At 50.2% G+C, this 23,599-nt stretch overlaps 1 protein-coding gene across 2 annotated transcripts in view; it reads left to right on the top strand.

Moving 5' to 3' along the window:
• The window catches only part of RHBDF2 (rhomboid 5 homolog 2), an 81,982-nt gene that overhangs the window by 46,022 nt on the left and 12,361 nt on the right, over positions 1 to 23,599 (top strand). The window contains exons 1-9 of one of the 2 annotated variants that reach the window (XM_077833759.1): positions 8,548 to 8,682; positions 9,467 to 9,625; positions 10,374 to 10,501; positions 18,754 to 18,946; positions 19,112 to 19,324; positions 20,849 to 20,977; positions 22,191 to 22,321; positions 22,627 to 22,830; positions 23,449 to 23,560. In XM_077833759.1, coding sequence (XP_077689885.1) covers positions 9,494 to 9,625; positions 10,374 to 10,501; positions 18,754 to 18,946; positions 19,112 to 19,324; positions 20,849 to 20,977; positions 22,191 to 22,321; positions 22,627 to 22,830; positions 23,449 to 23,560 — 1,242 coding nt within the window. In that variant the 5' untranslated portion in view covers positions 8,548 to 8,682; positions 9,467 to 9,493. Of the gene's footprint in view, positions 1 to 8,547; positions 8,683 to 9,466; positions 9,626 to 10,373; positions 10,502 to 18,753; positions 18,947 to 19,111; positions 19,325 to 20,848; positions 20,978 to 22,190; positions 22,322 to 22,626; positions 22,831 to 23,448; positions 23,561 to 23,599 lie in introns of those variants that run through there. The other variant, XM_077833758.1, reaches the window with a different exon arrangement.

The following is a 23,599-nucleotide window of genomic DNA, read 5'->3' as shown; positions in this document are numbered from 1 at the left end:
TGACTGGCGGTCGCTCTTTCTCTTGGTCGCCTACATCGTACTGTTCCATAGCAGTGCAGCCTTTGACACTGCACAGTCCTCCCCTCTCAGCGTTTGTGTGATCAGTCGGTGCCTTACGCTTGCCTGGCCAGCTGCCTTCCTGCTTCCTCTTTATGCTGCATTGTCACCTTCCTCAGAATCTGACCCTGCTGTTGTGAAATTCTCTCCAGCTCACTGCCTGGACTCTCGCTGCCCTGGGCTTTGCTGCTTGCAGGCTGGCTTTCCTCATGCAGCGTGCTGAGCGCTGCGAAAGCCAAACTGCTTTAACAATACCTAGCGTGTCTAAAGTGCCTCTAATGTAGCTCTCTTCAAGCCCCTCCCAATTAAATGCCTCTTACGACCCCTCTGAGCTAGGGGAGAGCTGTTACTTCAGTGGTGAAATGTAGCAGGTATTCAATAACAGAGCGCTCTGCGTGTTCCCCACTCCCCACATCAGTCATTCCCAGTGCACAGTTCCTGTGTGGCAGTTCAGGACAGGAAGTGAAGAATGTCATTAATGACAGAGAGTGCAGGAGGGTAGCACGTTCTTTGGAATTTGGCCAGGGTACTGGGTTGCATCCCTGCGCTTGCAGGAAGTGTTTTGGACTCTTCCACGACCTCAGTCACTCAGGACGGAGCACGAAGTAGAGGCCCTAATGAGATCAACGTCTTAGTGTGTCAGGGCATCAGAGCAGCACTAACTCTGAATGCCAGCTGCTGGATTGCTAGTGAGTGGGTGCTGTCTGGGGGCTCCTGGCCCAGCGCTGCTTATACTGTGAGTGCAGAGCAGGGTTCCGCTGGAGCCTGTTGATGCTTTAAGCAATGTAGACATTTCTGCGGGTGCAGGAGGGGCTCCTCCCATTTCAGACTGAATGGGCTGCCAATGAGTAACAGAATGAACACCCCTGTTGGGGTCCGGGCACCAAGCAGCTACTCTGTTGTCTAGGAAGCAAACTGAGGTGCTCACAGAGGGCTAGCTAGCAGAGAGGGTAGGGGGTTAGGGCTAGAGAAATGTGGGTAGAGTAACATCCCAAGCAGGCAGGCTCAGCGGGGGAAGGTGGGCATGCAGGTGTTGCACCAGGAACAGAGTAATGCGGACTAGAGCTGAGTAACTCTAGATCCATTGCATGTGCCCCAACAAGAACCAGGCTAGCCGTTGATTGGGCTGGTTCAAAGCAGATTCTGCAGTGTCCTCCCTAGGTTAGTCTCTCTCATCAGGAGTCAAAAATCCCATGTGCGTCCATTTTCATGATATGGACGAGTGCTGCTTTAGCACTACTGTGCATCTCCAGGCACCTTATAGGCACTAATAAATTCAGCAGCATCACAGCTCTATCAGGTGGATATTTATCCCTGTTTTACAATTGGGGAAACTGAGGCACAGTGACTTGTGAAAGGTCAGACCGGGCATCAGAGAACTGGTGTCACCTGATTTCCATTCTCATGCCGCAACCCATCGGCTCTTCTCCCACTGGAGTCCGTTCAGGTGGCTCAATGACGTTCATTGATCCAGTATAGGCTGTACTCAGGGGTGGAGGGAATTGTTTTGCAAAAGCCCTTATGGAGCTGGAAGGTGGCCTAGTTTGTAGTGGGTGTGTTCCGTTGTCTTACGCAAGGTGGCAGCAGTGTCAGTAGCATGGTAGCAAACAGGACAACTCAGCATCTCTAAGAGCAGCACTGCCCGGGGCTCTTCCGTTCCTGGCTGGCTGTTTAGAGGATGGGGTGAGTTACTGAGTAGCTTTGTTAGTGGAAGCTACGCTAATTGGGCAGAGCATTACCTCCTCCTCTTCGAGGCCTGAGCTCAGGTGTGCACGTGAGACTCGAGCGGTGAAGGTTTGCATCCCTTCCAGGTGCTGCATAATTTCCTAATAGGATCCATGCAATTACTTTTCTCTACTAAAACCGTGCTATTCTCTTCGCTCGGCTCTTAGTTTTCTAAACGCAATAGAGATGTTTCAGCTTGTGGAAAGTGTTAGCTTGAAGTATTAGTCCCCCCTGTTAAGCCTCTCTGCTCCCCGCATGAAATACCTGCAAAGCTTTTTGGTTTTGCGTGGCCTGATGCACGTGTTAGGGTGGCACGCTGGAAGCGCAGAGCTTCAGGGTTTCTCCTTCTCTCGTGCTTCTGGTGTCCATCCTGATGCCGTTGCTGAACAGTAGGCAACGGATGAAAATAATTTGTTTTGCAAAATATTTCCCACTCTGATTAGAAGATCTAGCTTGGAACTGCATTTTATGTGAAATGAGGTGTCAGGCCTTGGTGCCTTTACCTCTCTTGGGGTGGGATTCTGCACTTCTTCCACTCTTACACCAGGCCTGGGGCTACAGTACCCAGCTGTGTATCAACTGTTCTTAGCCAGCTGATTTGGCTGGGTTTAGCTCCTGCTGTTCTTCCCTTTGAGAGTCTGACCAACCGTGTACACAGTGATCAAAGAGCTTAAACAGTTGCATTGTTTTAACAGTAGGAACAACGCATGGGGGGGGGCGGAAGGGGAGGGTTTAAAACAGTCTTGTGTGCATGTCTGTCTGTCTTACCTAATGCCCCAGCATCGTGCGACGGTGACCTGGGCAGGACTAGCATCTTTAGACACCTTCAGCATGTCCGTGTGCTCGTCTGGTTCCCCTAGACAGTCGACCCTCCCCTCTCAAGAGGGTTCCTGTTCCTACCTGCCAGAGTTCTTTCGATCTCCTTTGCTCTGGACCTCTTCCTGTCCTGGTTCAAATCAGGTTTGTAGGTTATCTGAAGAAGAGGCAAAAATCTCCGAACCTGGGAATCCTGGCATTTTCCCTTAACAAATCTCATGATTGCAGAGGGGTCATTTGTCTTAAAGACTCATAGACTTCAAGGTCAGAAGGGACTATCATGATGATCTAGTCTGACCTCCAGCACTTTGCAAGCCACAGAACCTCACCCACCCACTCTTGAGCCCTTCTTTCCCTTCCTGTTGTTCTCCCCCATCTCCAGTTGTTAGCCTGGTATAGTCATACAGAAAACCTCTCAGTATCCCAGTGAACATACAATATTCATGCATTATTATAGAGTAGCTCCAAATCTGTCACTGCTAGTTCATAGCTCCAAACCTTCCTGGAAAATCACTGGTTTTAGCCCTTGTGGTTGCAGAGAAGCTTGAAAGCATGACCCCTAAAGGCTCAAAATTCAAAATATTGACAAAAACATCTCACCGTTTTGAGGCCAATCATTTTGGGGCTATTGTTTATGGTGGTTTTTGGATGGGGGACGTGACCCGTTATGTTTGAACTCCTGGGGTTGTCTGGGCTGCAATAGACTCCACCCCCCACTGTCATAACATTTGCACCCAACATGGCAGAGGATGGGGGGTGGGGCAGATAAATTTGTGAAGATCCAGGACTTCCAGCCTGTTTCTAAAGCAAGCTTGACCTGTGCGGCTTGTGGCGTGGGAGAGAGCTAATGAGAGTTTGGGTTAGATTTGCATCCCTGGAGGTGAATGGCATGCATTGCTAATTGAGCTGATGTGCAAAAAATTGTACATTGTAACCTGCCAGTGGAAATAATGTTAACGGCTGCCCTGCCAGGTGGAATATGCAAAACATGAAGCAAGTATTGCATCCGCCCCCATTGCAGGAAGGATGGAGGATGGTGAGGTGTCAGTAGCTGGGCTGAAGAAAGGGAGGTGCCCACATTACTTGACACTGAGGGCTAGATCCTGCAAGGCGCTGAACATGCAGGCAAAGCAGTGAGTGTCCTTGGGGGTGAATGGAGCCAAAGGGCTCTTCAACATACTAAGGTCGAGCTGTGCTGCGAGTCAGCTTGCAGTGAATACTAGGAAGTGATGGTTCTCTCCCCCACGCCAAACTCCATGCTGAGGTCCAGTTGCTTTCCCCATCCCTGGTAAATCCACGACCACTCTTATCTCTCCTGGACTCGAACTCCCATTATGTCTGGTGTAGAGCGAGGAGGGATCCTTGACCTCAGATTCCTTTTCCTGACAGACTCCGGTACCGCACCAAGGAGCAGGAGGGCAAGTATCCCAGTATTTAGAAACCAGCCCACCGAGGGGGGTTGGTTTTGCTTATGTGCCTTGTTTACTGGTTCAGGCAGCACAGCTTAAAAAGCCCAGCTCTTAAGCTTTGATAGCTTTGTGCCTCTGCTGTAAAACACCCCTTTTATAAGAGATTGGTGGTGCTTGGATACAGGCACGCAAAGCTGCTCTGATGCCCTCGTGTGCTAAAGTAAGCCAGGTGTGAGGAGTTCAGAGCCTCTTGCTCTACCTAGCTGCAAGGAGCGCTGTTTCCTCACAGCTCCCCCTCTTCCTCGGCTGTTGTGCAGTTCTCCCCTCCGGTTTGTTTCCTTTAGCTGCTCGACGCCTGCTGCATTTGACACTACCTGCAGTGCTGTGTAGTCATCCCCTTAACTTCGTGAGTCCTTCCTTTTGGAGCTGAAATGTGGGGGCGAGATCTTCGGTCTTGGTGGTTTTAGTCTGCACGTCGTAGTGGTGTAAAGAAAGGCGTTGAGGTGGGAGGCAGGCTGTCTAAAGGGTAAGGCGTTTCACAGAAATGTGGGCCTGGAAGGGACCTGAAGGGACCTGCGCGGAGGCAGGACCAAGTAAACCTAGAGCATCCCTGATGGGGGTTTGTCCAACCTGTTCCTAAAAACCTTCAATGAGGGGGATTCCACAACCTCTCTTGGAAGCCCATTTGAGAGCTTAACTTCCCTTAGAGCTAGGTTTAGAAAGTTTTTCCTAATATCTAAGTCTCCCTTGCTGCAGATTAAGCCCATTACTACTTATCCTACCTTCAATGGACATGGAGAACAATCGATCCCCATTCTCTTTATAACAGCCCTTAGCCCATCTGAAAACGTATCCTGTCCCCGCTCAGTCTTCTCAAAACTAAACCATGCCCAGTTCTGCTAAGGCCAGATCTACAACTATATCCATATAACTGTCACCCCATAGCAATGTAGTTCCACCGCTGACCTAACCCCCCATGTAGACGGCACTCTGTCGATGGGAGAGCTTCTCCTGTGCCAGTGTAGTGCGGCATGTGAAGACAAGCCCTAACTAGTGGAAGCCATTTCTAGTGGTCCTGTACTGGTTGGTCGTTAGTCTTAAAGCGCCTTCACAAAAGAGGGTAAAAATCATCCCTATTTCAGAGAGGGGGAAAACAGAGGCACGCTGGGGAAGTGACTTTCCCAAGGCCAGGTCCTTGGCAGAGATGGTAACAGAACCCTGCTATGGTACCCCAGACGGTGTCTTTTCCATTTGACCATGCTGCCCATTCTCCTTCAAATCCTCATTTGTGCAAACCAACGTGCTGAAGACTTTGATCAGAGGGTCTTAATTTTTAAGACTCCTACAGTAACTAGGCTAATGTATTCAAAGGCACCCAACCAGCTGAGTGTCCCTGCATTTGTAGATCTGAGTGTGGGGTTTGCAAGAGGTCAGGATGGAGGTAACACACAGTCGATCTGTTGGCTTTTAATTTGGTCTCTTGTCTCACCTTCCAGCTTCAACACTATTTTCTCTTCATTTCTCTCCCACGCACCCCCACCCCCGGCTCCCAAATCTCTCTGCGAGAGCCTTGTTTTTAAACATACAAGCTAAACTCCACCCTGCTGACATGACCCATGATGCTGCCAGGCATGAACAGAGCAGGCTTAGAACCCCCCTATTTGCTACGTGGTCCCCACTAGCACCACTCTAGCTATAAAGAGAGAAGAAGTGGATTTTAACCCTTGCCAGTCCCGCTTCAGATAGCGCTGAGCTTAGCCTGCCTGACCCAAATAGTTATATAAGCAGATGAGGAGACCACTTAAAAGCTGTACTGCAAATCCAGCTGACCCACTGCCCACAGCTTTCACCTCTAGTCCCTCCAGGGCACGTTTCCTTGCTTGGACTGAAGGGCTGAGGAAAGTCCCTTGTTATGACAGCTTACAGCCAGCCAGGCTGGGAGCTCTTTCATGCACTTGTGACCGCTCTCCCTGACCTGGCTGCTATCATTAACTATGCTTGGGTAAGTCTGCACCAGGCTGGGATTAGGAGTCTATCGTGTTTACATCAAGGGGGCCTGGGGCTAAATGAGTGCTAGGGTAACCCTTACATCTATCACACTTGCACGGGTATCCCCATCAAGTGGTATTCCACCAGCACGAACTGGAAGCAGTGGAGAATCCATCCCATAGACGAGAAGATTTTGCTCTAAAGCATAGAATCCAAATACAGAATTCAGAAGGGCACAGCTGTTCTAGAGCTCCCTTGCTCACAGATTGGTGCAACAGCTCAGACCGAGCAGGCACAATCTTCTGGAGGGACTGGGGGGTAATTTACTGCCCTCATAATCAGCTGGGACAGCGAGCTTCCATTTCTCCGGTCTCCAAAAATGGGCTAACGGGGATGATGTCGCTGCAGCCTATTACTTTTCTGGCATGTTATATCAGGGTCAGAGAGGGGAGTTATGAAGCAGCGTCCGCTGGATGCTGAGTGTGCTCCCGTACGTCAAACGCAGAACCGCAGTGGGACCAGGCCCGAGCAGGGAAGGAGTGTTCTAGTGGACCAGGCGTTCTCTGCTAGCGAGAACAATGAGCCTGAACAATGAGCCAGCTGGCAATGCAGCAGCAGCAAACTGGCAAACACCTGGCTCATGCAGAAGGCAGAGCGAGACCAACAGTGAATGCAAAATGTCTGGTCTCAAATGATCTGCTTTCAAGGCTACTGAACAGAGTTAGGATATTTGGGGGCGGGGCGAGGAGGAGAGAGAAATGAGGGGCTGGTAGCATTGACTCCAGTGTCGCTAATGCCATGTGTTCAAAAATAGTGAATCAGGTCCCCTTGCAAAATCATGAGATTTGTGGGGGAGGGAGGAATAAAATACAAATTTGAGTTCTCTAGTCTTTTGAATTTTTAGCCTTTGGGCTCATGCTTGGGTCACATTTTCAAGTTTTTCTCTGAAACCAGCAGGGCTAGAAACTTTTTCTGAATGCAGAGCTTCACAGTAATCCTGTGACTCCAGGAGCTGGGGCTTTAATTAAATCATCAAATGCCACATGACTCCAACGGATGGTAAAACTGTAATGCGTCTCTGCTGGTGCTCCTGAGTCCTACCCAGGGCATCCTCTGCTCACCTGGTCTCTGCCCAGAAGAAATTCAAATGAAGCAAAAGTGAGCCAATCCCTAATGAAGGCTCTATGTCTACTTGGTGCATGGAGGAAACCAACTAGCTCATTTCAGTCATGTCAGGGTTTGTGTGAAGTTTCTGTAGTAACCACTCCTGCTCCTCGGCCCTTTCGCTTACGTGGGTTTGATTTACAGTTCTGTAGTGTTGCTCAAAGTTCATTTTAATGCTAGAGATTTTGCTACCAAGCTTCCCACTCATTGCTCTTCCTGGTGCTACTCACTTAAAGCTTCCCTTCTCCCCACCCCCCTGCAGTGGGAGTGTTGGCTAGTTGGTGAGTGGCGTAAATGGCTGCCTATGTGCTTGTTGCTCCAGGGCACAAAGAGGAGATGTGAGCCCCTGCCCCAAGAAGCAGCTTCCAATCTAAATAGACACCCCCAGCACTGCACTAGATGGGGAGAGGGGCAGAGAAGAGCTATTCCGTGAGTGCACTAAGGTTTATAGATTACAGCCAGGAGGGACCATTACATCCTAGGACAGCCTGTGCTGGTTACTAGCTGCCCCAAAGTCTACCCCCATCCTGGGCTTCAAAAGCAAGGGACGCTGACTGCAGAACTGTAAGTGCTTCCACTATGTTGCCTTTAGAGAACAGTCTGCAGAGGGAAATGCGCCCTTGTTTCCTAGACTAAACCTGAAGAGAGCTGGAGGGGATGGCACCAACCCCAGCAAAAGGGATGGCACAACTCCCCAGTGTTCGTAGCGAATGGAAATGGGCTGCTCAGTACGATGCCATCTACTCGGCCGCCACTCCAGTGTAGCACCCACGCTTGGGCTCTCCTCCTTGGGACTTCCTGAAGACGCTCTCCTAGCTGCCTTTGCTGTAGGGTTAGAGAGTCCCGTTCCATGAGCATCTACACACCTAGCAGCCGTGGAACAGGATTAAATGCTAAATTGAAGTTGAAGGGATGTCTGGCTAAATCCTGTGGTGGTGTAGAGCGTTCTCTCCTGCGCACCCTTCCTTCCTCTCTCCCCCACCCCCCCACACACACAGTTTGAGAAGGGCAGGTGAGTGACAGTGACCTTGACTGCCAGTTTGCTGAGGCTTCTGTTGAGCTGGGAAGAACTTCTACTGTGCTGCGGCCCCCCCCCGACACCGTGCACCCAGTGCTGGGCTGGGTGATTTTAGCTAGACTGGGGCAGGAGAGACCATAATGCATCATGTTTTTTCACATTAGGTTGCTCCAGATAGGACTGTGGTATAACCGCTCTCTCACTCCTATCCTGACTGACTAGTCCACAGGCCTTTAAATACCTTACAAACCAGAGACGGCCAAGACTTATGATGACCCACTCCCTTTCTCTACTTGTGCGCCGGCTCGTTCTCTACAGGACACTTTTTCTGGTGGGAATCTTGCTTTCGATGGCTGGAGAGTCCCACTGCTTCTCTGGGGAGACTATTCCAGAATGGAAATAGGTTTCATGGTCTGAAAATGTTTCTGCTCTTGGTTTCATCTCCTTCCACTGAGCTCAGCGCAACTGCCTAACGTGGGGGTCATCGTTCTGGACCCACACCAGGTTAGTTCTTTGAAAATTGGAAGTCTGCTTTGAGTGGGTGTGACTTCCGATGGCTTTCCTGCTGCTGTGGTCAAGCTGCATGTACTGTAAGCTGGGCGTAGCCATCGGTCGACATTGCCGGGCATGTCTCTAACTCCACAAGCACCTTGGGCTGGAGGTGAACCTCTTCAAAGCCTTTGTCTTTGCTATGTTAAGCTGCAACGTCCAACCCTCCTGGGCAGCGTCACAAGTCAAAGCGCTTGATAGGACTAGTGGTGGGAGATTTGCCGCATGGTTACGATGAACGGCTTAGAGCAGGGGACTAGGAGGTGGGAATCTTGTTTTTTTGTTCTTATCTCTGCCGCTGAATTGCTGTGCTGGGCAAGTCCACTTGCTTTTTCCCCATCTGTTACGTGAGGATAGTGGTGCATGAGTCAGACCTGTTGTGATCTTTGGGTAGCACTTGAGGACTCTTGCATGGAAGTCCCTGTAGAAGTGTGAAATGTTGATCTCTAGTACCATATGGCTGAGGAGCGGGTGCTCCCACTGGCCCTCTGGGAAGTGCTTAAAGGAAAGGATTCTGCATGTCTCTCCTTGCGACAAGCACTTAAAGAACTGATGTGCCTCCAGGGGGTCTCCGCGGTGCACAGACCCATTAGCGGTTATCTGCGGTAAATCCATGAAATGGCCATTACCTCACCTTCCCCCTAGAGAGGAAACTGATCAACCTCCTCCCCTGTGCAATCAGCAGTAAGGGCCAAGAAATCTAGGGTCTCACTTTTTTTCCTCCCTCCTCCCCGTTTAGCCTGAGTAACTCCTCCTCCTGTTTGAGATGTCGTCCAGCGATAAGAACGGGGGCAGCCGGTCGAGCACCAGCAGCAGCCGCCTGCAGAGCAGGAAGCCGCCTGACCTCTCCATCACCATTCCACCAGTGGAGCTAGAGGAGGAAAGCAGCCAAAAGATGGTAAGAGGGGGATCCCCAATGTCCCAATGCCTGTTAATTCCCAGGGACCCTGGAAGGTGCGTTTGGGGGCACAGGGGGTTCCTTTGTAACAGTGGTAAGGGATTAGGGAATGCTGCTCCTCTGGGAGCAGGGTCGAGCCCCGTTCCCCAGCCCAGCACTCATCTCCTGTCCCATTGTGCTGCTTGATTAGAGCCCTGAATGCTGCCATTTTCCAGGCTGCTGCCTAGCTGGCTGCTCAGAATGATGATGTGCATTGACGGCCCATCTCCAGGGGGTTAGTTGTTCCCCCATTAGCTGCCCATTATGAAATGGCTTTACAGAGCTCCCTCCCCACAGCATTGCTCTTCATCCCTTCTGCCAAGGGTTGGAAGCAGGAGCTGTCTAAGGGGCCTGGGATGCGCCAAAGGGTAGGCAGATGGGGTGCCGGGGGGGAGGGCGGGGGGGCTTAGTTTTTCAATTGGAATTCTTGAAGCTACTCCTTGCTTCCCCATGCCAGCAGAACATCTGAATGTGGGACCCCTCTGTCAAGCTCTTAATTTAATTTAAGGTCAAACACAGGGCATGCCCTGCGAGAACCCAAACATATCGGTAGGAGGTTGAGCCCTGGTGAGAAGTAGGTCAGTCTCTTGGCTGACCGGCTCTGTTCCCGCCGCCTCCCTGAACAGTGGGTTGCAGGGGGATCCCAGCTATACACAGAAATGTGTTCCCCTTCCCAGCTCTGCTCCTAACGGCTTGGCTCCCCTTCCAGCCTCTGAAAAACCCAGTGTATCAAAAGAGCGTGAGCCTACAGGAGCCCAGAGGGAAAAGGGATGAGAACATGTTGGAGAGACGTCCCGGCTTCCACAGACAGACCTCCCTGTCCCAGAGCATCCGCAAGTAAGGAGCGTGTGGCACTGGGTGTCACAGCACCACGTGTCGGACGCTGCAGCACCTGGCGCTAGGCTGTGTGGAGGGGAGCTGAACAGATTTGGCTCCCTGTTTTTCTGGTCTCTGCCTTGGCTGCAGCAGACGTGCTGCGGGACCAGGCGTGGAAGTCGAAGCTGCGTGTGTTTAGAATCAGGAAGTTGAAATAAGTTAACCAGGTCTTGTGTTGGGTTTTCATCTGTTGTGTTTTGCCCAGCTGTCCGCTTTTCCAGGAACAATGCCAGTCTCCTCCCTTAGAATTCGAACTCATGCTTTTCACAGACCTGCGTTTCTCTGTAGTATTTAATCACAGGCGCATTCACTTGTGCTTCTGTTTCAGCACCAAGCTAACAAGCCTGTTTCCAGTGCGGTGCAGGTACCGATGCTGTTGCCAAGAGGTTTGAATTCCTGGCATCCCCCGCTACAGCGGGCCTGGGCCCCTGCAGAGCCGAGGCTGACAAATGAGCTACATTATGGCCTGCGTCTGTGGGTGAAGTGGCTGGGATCAAAGAACTCCTTTCTCCTGTAGCGTGAACGCTTTGAACGTCACGTGCACCTTGCGTGTTCTCAGACCCTTAATGCCATGTCCACCCTGCCATTGTGTATTGCATTGCAGCGCAGGGAGGCACGTTGGTGCGAGCTGTCATCTAGCTAGCATGGCTAAAAGTAACTCTGAAGATGTGATGTTGCAGGCTTCAGCCAGGCTATAAAAGCACCCTGGACATACTTGCATTGCTAACCAAGTTCAGGGTCTGTACCACTGCATCTTCGCCGCTATTTTCAGCGTGCTCGCACAATTAAAGCTAGCGTGGGTACGCCTGCCTGAGGCTATGTCTACACCGCAAACCACAATCCACGCAAGTTGCGGTGGCACGCGGCTGCTGCAGTTCGTATGTCGCTGAGGCATGCGTGTGCTCGGCTGCTTGCGCCTGCACTGCATGTAAAGTGTGGTGCCAGCATGCTGTGCACCATCGTCCAGCGCAATGCCTTTTGGGGCACTGTCGCAATGTTTTGTGTAACATTAGTAAGGATTCACCCAGAGATCTCTGGGAGCAAGGGGCCAAGTACCCAGCGTGCAACTCTCTGGGTCCCATAAGCCCATCCGTTTCCCATCATTTTTGTGCCTTGGTTTAAAACAATCCCACAAATCCACTCCATGCTTTTCAGGCTCTGGCAGAAACCTGGAGCCCACAGAGTTCTGCACTGTTCTTGTGAACGTAGCAAATGCAGGATGTACAACTCGTCTGACTTTCAGACCCTCAGGAAGTACCCCAGCAACCAGGGACATGAGGCTATCTCGGAGGACAGTTGGCTGATGGACATAGTGAGAAACAATTCAGGGTTGCTTGCCGTGTTCGCGAAACGAGCACTGAGCGTTGGGATCACATTGTAATGTAGGTTTGGAATGACAAGCGGTGGCGGCGGAACCGTTGGATGTGACAGGTCACCTTCTTGGATCCGTGTGCAGAGCATACCCCAGCTCCCCAGCACAGGGACACCAGAATAAGAGCTGCATTGACAGTAAGGAGCCTCGGGCTTGGTTCTGATCCAAACACAACGCATGGTTAATTTTTCCACCACACAGTGGAGACACAAGTAACGATTGCGCTCTGTATGTTTGCAATGGGAAAGCATTTTGGCATTGGGAAATTCACAGGGGCGACCACTCTCATGCAAGTGTATAGCCCCATGAATCGTATCCTCTTACGCAGGACTGAGACTCTCGGCAACATGCAGGAGCTGCTAATGGATGGATTTGCAGCAGTGGGGTTCCTGAGCTGCAGTGAGGTGATGGACAGCACTCGTATCCCTATTTTGGCACCAGCCCACCTTGCTACAGAGTACATCAACAGAAAGGGCTACTTTTCCATGATGATGCAAGCGTTGATCAATCACCAGGGATGCTTCACCAATATCCATGTAGGTTGGTCAGAGAAGGTGCATGATGCTCACCTCTTTAAGAACACGGGACTTTCCCAAAAGCTGCAGGCAGGGGCATTCTTTCCTAACTGGTGGATTACCGCTGGCGATGTTGACATGCCAGTGGTGATTCTGCGGGACACATCCTATCCCTTTTGCTCCCATGGCTCGAAGCTGTACGCCAAGAGTTTGCTGTCTGAGGAGACCCATTATGTGCTGGTGCGTTTCCTGCTTCTTGGCCTGCTGGAATTCCCATGCCTTTTTCCTGTCCTCTCTATATCTTTCTCCATGTCGTTGGTCACGTTGGCTCTCCTACCCACTTTGTTGATGGGTGGATGCAGCATTGGCTTATAGAATCTCACAGAACATGTCCTCCCTGGTCCTCATCTGTCTTCTGCTCCTCCACAGGGCCAGGCATTCTGTGGGTGTGGATGGGTCATCCCTCAATGCCTCCAGGTCAGAATAGACCCATGTATTGTTACATTTATAGTCACAACGGAAAGGGAAGAATCAACGTCAAAACTCCCTCCCCTTATTCCCATAAATCCTTTTAATGAGAAATGCCTGGGGATGGTTGTGCTACGGAGTGCCTCAGCTCAGCACCGCCCCAGCCATGGTGAGTACGGCCTGCAGGGGCAAGGAGTTGGTTTTGTGTTTCATGAAGCAACAGAATTTCAGCCCCTATTCAGCATGGGTCTGAGTACAGTGCAAGGGCAGTAAATATTGGCATTGGCTTTCACAGGGTGTGGTGGTTTTTATCTGATATTTCACTTGGAAGGGGCACAACAGACCAGTGAGCCCAGCTGCTGTTGGCATCTCGAAGCCGCCTGAGCCCATATGCCTCTGGCCTGTCTCAATGGTGCTAGCTGAACTCCTCACAGACTGGCCTGGGAAAGTGTCCTTCCGCAGCCATGCCTAGAAACGTTAGGGAGAGGCTTGCCTCCATGGCCATTTCATCAAGATCTCTCCAGAGGGTATGAGGGACGTCCATCTCTGTACACAAACTGCTCCTATCCTTCTTCTCTCCCGCCTAACCCAGCGGCTGCCTGCTCTTCCCTGCTTGTTGTACTGTTATCTCTTCTCACACAACGAAAAGTCGGGACACCAGCTTTAAATTTAAACATAGTAAGGAAAAATGTATGCGCACACTTCCCCGAGCTCCCTTCCCCTTCATCCGCGAGCTGATCTGCGCTCACGTGGCGGGACTGGCTAGTCTCCAGCAGAGTATTCAATGGATCCTGGCTAGCAGCATGGCTGGAGTCCCCTGCTGTGTGCCCGTGCCCATGCCCAACCCACCCCCCATCCATGACAGGGATCTCCATCCCTGGCTCCTCGGAGGCATCGGCAGTGCTCTGTGAGGTGCTGGTGCAATCTCTGGTGAGCAAGGCATGCAATTTATTGTAAAAGTGTCAGACCTCTGGCACAGCGCCAGCTTGACTGTTGCCCTCCCTCACTTTGTGGTATCCCTGACAAAGTTTCTTCACTTTCATGCGGTCCTGCTGCTGATCCCTGTCTGTGTCGGAACTCTTCGTCTGCATCCCCTGTGCAACCTGCTTGTAGATGTCTGCGTTTCTAGAGCTGGTCCCTAGTTGTGTCTGCACAGCCTCTTCTCTCCCCAGGCCTGGGAGATCAGTCTACTCCAGGCACACTAGCTTGTCTACTGCCTCGTGTGCATGGAGTTGGAATGGTCATCTGGGCAGCGGCACGCTGTGTGATGAAGTGGGATTTTCTGTAATATTTTTATGAATCTCTTGTGTGCCTCTCCCCACCCCGTTCTCCTGCTGGTAATAGCTCACCTTAAGTGATCACTCTGGTTACAGGGTGTATGGTAACACCCATTGTTTCATGTTCTCTATGTATATAAATCTCCCCACTGTATTTTCCACTGAATGCATCTGATGAAGTGAGCTGTAGCTCACGAAAGCTTATGCCCGAATAAATGTGTTAGTCTCTAAAGTGCCACAAGTCCTCCTTTTTGCAAATACAGACTAACACGGCTACTACTCTGAAACCTCTCATTATGCAAGGCACTGAATTTAGCCATATGGAGTGGAAATCTATCCACTTCATGAAAAATCTCGTACAGATACAGACAGACATTATCTTCCTTTCCAAATGCAAACAGATGGACATCATACCAAAAGGACTGAAGGTAAAAAAGATCCATTACAATCTATATACCACACAGACTATGCTGACAGCTTGTGCCACACGCTCTCAAAGAAACTGCGGAACCACCTGATCAACATCCTCTACAGCAAACAGGGAAAGATTAAGAATGAGCTCTCAAAACTGGATACTCTCATAAAAAAACAACCTTCCACACAAACTTCCTCGTGGCTGGACTTTACAAAACTAGACAAGCCATTTACAACACATACTTTGCTTCTCTACAAAAGAAAAAGGACACTAAACTACTGCATGCCACAAGGGGCCACAACAGTGGTTCCCTTAACCCACCCAGCAATATTGTTAATATATCCAACTATACTCTTAGCCCAGCAGAAGAATCTGTCCTATCTCGGGGCCTCCCCTTCTTCTGCCCCTCCACCCCCACAAACATGATACAGTTCTGTGGTGACCTAGAATCCTATCTTTGATGTCTCCGATTCAAGGAATATTTCCAACACACCTCTGAACAACATACTAACCCACAGAGACCTTCCTACCAAGACTACAAAAAGAAAGATTCTGCGTGGACTCCTCCTGAAGGTCGAGACAGCAGACTGGACTTCTACATAGAGTGCTTCCGCCGATGTGCACGGGCTGAAATTGTGGAAAAGCGGCATCACTTGCCCCATAACCTCAGCCATGCAGAACACAATGCCATCCACAGCCTCAGAAACAACTCTGACATCCTAATCAAAAAGGCTGACAAAGGAGGTGCTGTCATCATCATGATTAGGTCGGAATATGAACAAGAGGCTGCTAGGCAGCTCTCCAACACCACTTTCTACAAGCCATTACCCTCTGATCCCATTGAGGGTTACCAAAAGAAACTACAGCATTTGCTCAAGAAACTCCCTGAAAAAGCACAAGAACAAATCCGCACAGACACACCCCTGGAGCCCCGACCTGGGTATTCTATCTGCTACCCAAGATCCATAAACCTGGGAATCCTGGATGCCCCATCATCTCAGGCATTGGCACCCTGACAGCAGGATTGTCTGGCTATGTAGACTCCCTCCTCAGGCCCTATGCTACCAGCACTCCCAGCTATCTTCGAGACACTACTGACTTCCTGAGGAAACTACAATCCATCGGTGATCTTCCTGAAAACACCATCCTGGCCACTATGGATGTAGAAGCCCTCTACACCAACATTCCACACAAAGATGGACTACAAGCCATCAGGAACAGTCTCCCCGATAATGTCACGGCAAACCTGGTGGCTGAACTTTGTGACTTTGTCCTCATCCATAACTATTTCACATTTGGGTACAATGTATACCTTTAAATCAGTAGCACTGCTATGGGTACCCGCATGGCCCCACAGTATGCCAACATTTTTATGGCCGACTTAGAACAACGCTTCCTCAGCTCTCGTCCCCTAATGCCCCTACTCTACTTGAGCTACATTGATGACATCTTCATCATCTGGACCCATGGAAAAGAAGCCCTTGAGGAATTCCACCATGATTTCAACAATTTCCATCCCACCATCAACCTCAGTCTGGACCAGTCCACAAAAGAGATCCACTTCCTGGACACTAGCCTGCTAATAAGCGATGGTTACATAAACACCACCCTATACCGGAAACCTACTGACCGCTATTCCTACCTACATGCCTCCAGCTTTCATCCAGACCACACCACACGATCCATTGTCTACAGCCAAGCTCTATGATACAACCGTATTTGCTCCAACCCCTCAGACAGAGACAAACACCTACAAGATCTCTGTCAAGCATTCTTACAACTACAATACCCACCTGCTGAAGTGAAGAAACAGATTGACAGAGCCAGAAGAGTACCCAGAAGTCACCTACTACAGGACAAGCCCAACAAAGAAAATAACAGAACGCCATTAGCCATCACCTTCAGCCCCCAACTAAAACCTCTCCAGCGCATCATCACCACTAACCCAGGAACCTATCCTTGCAACAAAGCCCGTTGCCAACTGTGTCCACATATCTATTCAGGGGACACCATCATAGGGCCTAATCACATCAGTCACACTATCAGAGGCTCGTTCACCTGCACATCTACCAATGTGATATATGCCATCATGTGCCAGCAATGCCCCTCTGCCATGTACATTGGTCAAACTGGACAGTCTCTACGCAAAAGAATAAATGGACACAAATCAGACGTCAAGAATTATAACATTCAAAAACCAGTCGGAGAACAGTTCAATCTCTTTGGTCACTCAATTACAGACCTAAGAGTTGCAGTTCTTCAACAAAAAAACTTCAGAAACAGACTCCAACGAGAGACTGCTGAATTGGAATTAATTTGCAAACTGGATACAATTAACTTAGGCTTGAATAGAGACTGGGAGTGGATGGGTCATTACACAAAGTAAAACTATTTCCCCATGTTTATTCCCCACCCCCCACTATTCCTCAGATAGTCTTGTCAACTGCTGGAAATGGCCCACCTTGGTTGTCACTACAAAAGGTTCCCACCCCCCGCTCTCCTGCTGGTAATAGCTCACCTTAAGTGATCACTCTCGTTACAATGTGTATGGTAACACCCATTGTTTCATGTTCTCTATGTATATAAATCTCCGCACTGTGTGTATTCCACTGAATGCATCCGATGAAGTGAGCTGTAGCTCACGAAAGCTTATGCCCAAATAAATGTGTTAGTCTCTAAGGTGCCACAAGTACTCCTTTTCTGTGTGCCTCAGTTTCCCATATATGCTGCGTTGTTGCCCGGTGAGGGGAAAAGGACTGCTTGCTCTCAGGGCAGGCTCAGAGACATGGGTATTAATGCTGCCTGCCTGGCTGAGCTTGAAATGAGCCATTTTAAAAAAAAGACTCGTTGAGACCGACCTCCTGTCAATGGAAGATACAAGAAGAGGCTGGCAAATCCAATCACCCAGGGCATTGATACCTAGCCACCAAGGACCCAGCGGGAGGCAGATTTCCCCACCTCTCCTCAGGGAAGCTGAGCAACATTCCCAAGCTGGAGAACAAAGGACTGGAGAGGTGAGGGGGTAAAAGCTGGCTGCTGGAAAGAGTCTGGGCTCTCATCTGGAACCTGACCCAGGAGGTCAGACCAGAGCCTGAACAATGGCGTTCACCCAGCTTGGCTGGGCTCTGGGCTAACCAGAATGGCCTACACTTTAACCTTCCTTTCCCTATACTACTCTAAGGACTTCACTGTGCTGCAGTTGACTAATAAACTCGACTGTTTCTTGACAACGTGGTGTGTGTGTGTGTCACTGTGAATGCTTGGGGAGGTGCATGAAACCCTGCAGAGTGGACAAGTCTCTAGCAGGGGCCTGTCTCAGCTGGACTTGTTGAACAGAGCTCATGGTGTGAAGCTGAAGCCCAGAGGTTCAGCAGTAGAAGGCAGTGAGGCCACATGGCTCACCCTGTAGGAAGAGAGAGACTCCTTGGGGGTCTGGCACACTGAAGGGGTTCCTCCGAGGACTATTTCAAAGCTGGCAGCGTAGCACTGAATCTCTGGATCTATGATGCACACAACAAAGGTGATCAGCTAGGTTTGCTCATCCAGGTGGGCAATCGGGGAAAAATCAATTCAAAAATACTCAGTTTGTAAAGGGAATGTGGTGGGCTTCCGGTCTCTGAACCCTGGGCAGTGGAGTTTAAAATTGTGACCAGAGCAGTCACTGTTGCAGGGAATGGGGCATTGTGGGACAGCTGTTGGCAGATCTGTTAGGATCGACACAGGTCATGCAGTATCTACACTCTCGCTGCGTTGACCTAAGTAGGTCCACTAAGGCTCTACACGGTTAGGGGGAGGATGGTTTTACTGCATTGTCATAATGGGGCACTTACGTGAATCAGAGACAAATCTGAGTGTAGACATGCGCATAAAGAGGTCAATGCAAAGCGATTTATGTCAACCGAATTCAGTATTGTAGAACAGGCCCCAGTTGCAGTGTGGACAATATCCGAAGTTGCTTATAGCTCTGGAGGTGACAGTCGTGGTGTCTGAGATGCGTATGGTGTAAAAGGTTCAGAGATGGTCTATTTCAGATACTATTTTGCACTCCAATTCTGTATTTAAATGACTTGCCGTGTTCTCGGTCGTGTGGACTTAGTCCCTTTGCATGCAGTATTCCTCCAGTAGAGATGAGCACTGTGTGTTTCTCTCAACACTTGCTTTGGCAGGGGCACAGCCCAGTGGTTTGGTGTCAGCAGTGACTGGGAGGGAAAGCGGGAGCACTGGCAACGCAAGAGCCGGCAGCACTGCAGCCTGCGATATGGCAAGCTCAAGGCCCCCTACCGAGACATGGAGCTACCCAGTCAGGAGGTGCCCTCCTTCCAAGGCACCGAGTCACCGAAGCCATGCAAGATGCCCAAGGTAAAACTCTCAAGAGTGTGGCCGAAAACCCACTCACAGCAGGGTTCACTTGCATAATGTGTATCTTTGTGTCTCCCTTTTCTGTCTCTTATGTTCATGTACACATGGAGCTAAAAACCAAACCTAGTTCACTAACTTCCACCTCTCTGTCCATGTGACTCTAAGATCGTAGACCCTTTGGCCAGAGGCCGTCCGTTCCGGCATCCGGATGAAGTCGATCGTCCTCGGACCCCTCATCCTGTTCTACCACCCCAGACGCCTGGAGTCCTCTCCCTAACATCTTTCACCAGTGTGCGGTCAGGCTACACCCGTTTGCCCCGTAGGAAGAGGGAGTCTGTCGCCCACATGAGCTTCAGGGCAGCTGCGGCTATAATCAAAGTGAGTTCTGCTTGTGAATGCATTCCCAGCTGAGCTGCTGCCTAGTGAACCTTCCTCCGAGACTTGTCCAGGGCACCATTATGTCCTGTCACTTGTGCGTTCCCAAGTTCTGAACTGGAGCCCTTGCTAAGGTTCTCCCAGGGCTCTACAAATGCAGTCATTTTTTCCCCCTCAACACTTAATGCAAGACAATTTTTCATTGCATTCTGGGACACTTTGCAGACCCCTACATGGTTTGATACTTTTGCAAGATGTTTTGGTTGGATGACGTACGCAATGCCTATCTACATATTGCAGTGCTTTATTTTAAGCAGAATTTTAGCTAGAAAAGCTCAGTGGTTTGAGGGAACCGTGCACTGTTTAAGAAAATCAGCACTGAATGGCAACCTTTAACATGTGGAGGTTTTCAGATTTCATTGCAACCGTTGCATGAAACCCTTGTCATGGCTGGTGTTGCTGCTGGGGCCCATTAACAGGCCTGCTCTGCACTAGAGAATAACCTGGTTTCACAGGCTGTATGAACCAGATGTGGCTCACCTTGTAGGCAGAGGTGGTTGAAAATTTTCTGACAAAACCATTTTCCATCAGACCATGCTGATATGACAAAATCAAAACACGTTATCGGAATGTATTGATTTCACTGACCTGGGGAAATGATGAAGAACGTTACATTTTGAGAAGGCCAAAATGTTTAGACTTTGAATTTAGTATTGTAGTCAAAACCTCAGACACCCACTGTTTTGTGTCTCACAAATTTGGAGATTTTGACTTTTGGGCCCGATTTGGGACAAAACCAGATTTCAGAATCTCTCTCAATTTTCTACAGGATGGAAAGGCCAGATTTTGATCAGCCCTAACCATCGAGTTTGGCAACACTGGCTTTTTGAGCTATGTTTTAACATGTTAATGTACATTTAATCTGCAGCAAGGGAGGTTTACGTCAGATGTTAGGGGGGCAACTTTCTAACTCTAAGGGCAGTTAAGCTCCGGAACAGACTTCCAAGGGAGGTTGTGGAATCCCCATCACTGGAGGTTTTCAAGAACAGATTGGACAAACACCGGTCAGGGATGGTCTAGGTTTGCTTGGTGCTGCTTCAGCACAGGTGGCTGGACCTGCTGACCTTGGAGGTCCATTCCAGCCCCGCATTTCTCTGACCCTGACTGTGAATTCTAGTGTGGGCAGGACAAGCGTTGTGTTTAGCTCGAGGCTGGAGTTTGATGGCTGCACTTGCCTTTTTACTGAGTGTTCTAATAACTTAGTGTTATAATATTTGATCCAATGCTTATGTACTGCTGGGTGCTGGCGGAGGTGCATGCAACACTTTGCAAACTTCCACAACAGAGATCTGAAATGCTGAGGGATTCCTTCTTTGGGAAATCTGTGTGCAGATTCCTGGCCATGCAGGTTAATCAACTTGATGTTCAGCCCCAAAATGGCCTGCTGGTCCCCCACTATAGTAGGGCAAAGTACAGCTTTACTAGTGCATTTCATCACCCAGTGTTTTGCCTTTTCTTCAATGAAAGGGACGTTCAGTTTTGGAGCCCTCGCCATCGAAACACAGAGGCAACAAGCGGAGCTTCCTGTATCCCAGCTTCCTGGATGAGGACATGGTGGATGCTGCAGATACACTGGACTCCTCATTCTTCAGTAAGGCAAGCATGGTTCCATGATATCCTAGCTTCACCCCCTTTCCCCTGTGGCTTTTCCCTTGGGGCTGAGTCACCAGGTCTTGGAACCCCTGTGGCTGGTGATGCATTCTGTGAGACCCCGGGCTGGCCCTGTTGAGACTCCACTCTGAGCATGTTGATGGAAACTGGGGCTTCACTTCCCTAGCGCTGATATTTTGATTGTTTTAAACCCAGTGTAAATTTTCCCTCTCTTCCCCCTTTTATTTTAAATCTTTCTGACACTGGTGCATGGCATCCCAGGCTGTTATCTTACAGGTCCCGTGCCCTAGAGAGCTTTTACTGCTTGGGACGTTGACCTTGCCTTCTATCGCCCAACACCAAATAATTCCCCTGCCATCCCAATCTCACTCTGTTAAACTTGTTGCTTTTCACCGTTTTGGGGTGGGAGGGTTGCTTAATATGCTGGGAGCGAGTTCAGTTTTGAGTAGTAAGGGGCCCAGAGGCTACAGTCTCTATTCACAAGCAAAGTGGAAAATACACCTTAATTATTGTCACCGGTTTCTCCCTACGTACATCCTATCCCACAGCAGCAGCGCTTAGCCACATCTACACTGCGGGGACTATAGCAGCGTAGCTCTGGCGATGTAGCTATGCTGGCTCAACCTTTTCATGAAGACGACGCCAAGAAAATTCCTCCATCAGCCTAGCTGCATCTGCTCCAGGGGCTAGGTCAGCATCGTTATGGCGCTCAAGGATCTAGACTTTCATATCCCTGAATGGGGTAGCGAAGACAGCCTAAGCTTTACGTGTGGCCCAGGCCTTCGGTCTGATTTAGATTGTAAGCTCTGCAAGGCTGGGACTTTTTGTGCAGCACCTAGCCCAAAGGAGCCTCAATCTCCGCTGGTTCTTAGACATAACTGTAATAAAAATGATTTTAATAGAGCATCTCCAGCACTGTAGAACCCAGATATGCTGTGAGTTCTTTGGGCAGGGAAAGCCATGGTCTTACAAATGGGAACCCTGTTGGTGCTCGGTGAATCAATGGTCAGATACCACAATGCCGCGCTAAGCATAAATCTCTCCATTGAATTAATGGTTGATCATCCCACATTGTCTCACAAGGCCCTGTCCTGAAGCCAGGTCTGAGCCAGGAGTAAGGTTGGTTGGGACGCCATCTGGATCTCTTATCTGTCTGAACTAGTCCATCACGCACGTGTCTCTGCTGTGTCCCTCACAGATAGATGCGCACGAGGAGATGTATTCCATGCCGGATGACGTGTTCGAATCGCCACCCCTCTCAGCTGCTTACTTCCAAGGGCTTTCTCACCTGGACGGCGCCCGATCATCTGAGGTGGAACAGCCTGTTCTGTGAGTATTGATTCTGGCTCGGGGCTGTGCGGGCTCGGGGCTGTGCCACAGAGATTTGCCCAGTGCCTCAGACTTGACATGTGCTGTCCTAGATAGCTTCTGAGCTGACCCATTGCGCTGAATGGTGCTGGGGTGCTGGAGTTGGGCTAGATATCCAGAAAGGACTTGTCCCCATCCCTTTCCCTGGCAACTCCTTTCACTTCAGGCAATACTGGCCATGCTGTGATGAGGCCATGCTCGAAAGGGAGTAAAGCATTTAACTCCACCTCTTCGAAGGGAATTGAATTAAATGCTTCTCGCTGCAGGAAGGAAGGTGTCGGGTTCTCTGTGTCCGCAGTCCCCGGCCCCAAGAGAGGCAAGCGGATTGCTTCCAAAGTGAAGCACTTCGCCTTTGACCGCAAGAAGCGATACTACGGGCTGGGGGTGGTGGGGAAGTGGCTGAACAGGACGTACCGCCGGAGCATCAGCAGCACGGTCCAGTCTCAGCTGGAGAACACAGACAGTCACAGGTGAGGGCCGGGCTCTGGCTGGCTGGGGTGGGTGTGGTTATAATGGGCTGGGCTGATACTGGATCCTCATGCTGCCCCATATGTAAACGCTGGGCCTGGTTCTTGATGTTGACTGGTATGGAGTTACACCTGATTGACGCCAGGGGAGCGAGATCAGGGTCGGGGCCTGTCAGTTCAGCGTGGCCCACGCTGAGTGGTTCCAAACATACGCAGCAGGGGGGCTCTATTCGCTTCAGTTCCAGTGCCTTCGCGGGCCCCTCGTCTGAGCAGAGATCCTCCCAGACAAGGAGCTGCGTGGAGAGGCGGGTGGTCAGGGAAAGGGCTCTGATGACTTGACTTCTATTTTAGTGGTTATGGATGCAAAATATGCCTTGCACTGGGGTTGTGAAATACTAACTAAAGCAATCCCAACAGCAGCTCCGCCAAGGCGCCTCCGAACCCAACCTACATATCCCTGTCCTGAGCCCCTCCTACATCTGACCTAATTTGCCATGTCCTGCTGCGTCGGATGTGGGCATCTCCAGCCTGCTGGTTTAATGTGAGTGAAGGTTGGCAGGGATGGAGCTGCTCAGTCTGTGAAGAGTGACCCTTGTTTGTGTTTCCCTTCCCCTCCCCTAGGCCGTATTTCACCTATTGGCTCACCTTTGTCCATATCATCATCACCCTGCTGGTTATCTGCACGTACGGCATCGCGCCAATCGGGTTTGCCCAGCACGTGACGACAGAGTTAGTAAGTTTAATCGATACTGGCTGTGCCTATTGTGGGGTC

The sequence above is a fragment of the Eretmochelys imbricata genome, chromosome 14 (assembly GCF_965152235.1).
Source record: "Eretmochelys imbricata isolate rEreImb1 chromosome 14, rEreImb1.hap1, whole genome shotgun sequence".
In the NCBI taxonomy this organism is placed as follows: domain Eukaryota; kingdom Metazoa; phylum Chordata; order Testudines; family Cheloniidae; genus Eretmochelys; species Eretmochelys imbricata.
The sequence above is the reverse complement of the archived record's forward strand: the minus strand, read 5'-3'. Positions and strand labels throughout refer to the sequence as shown.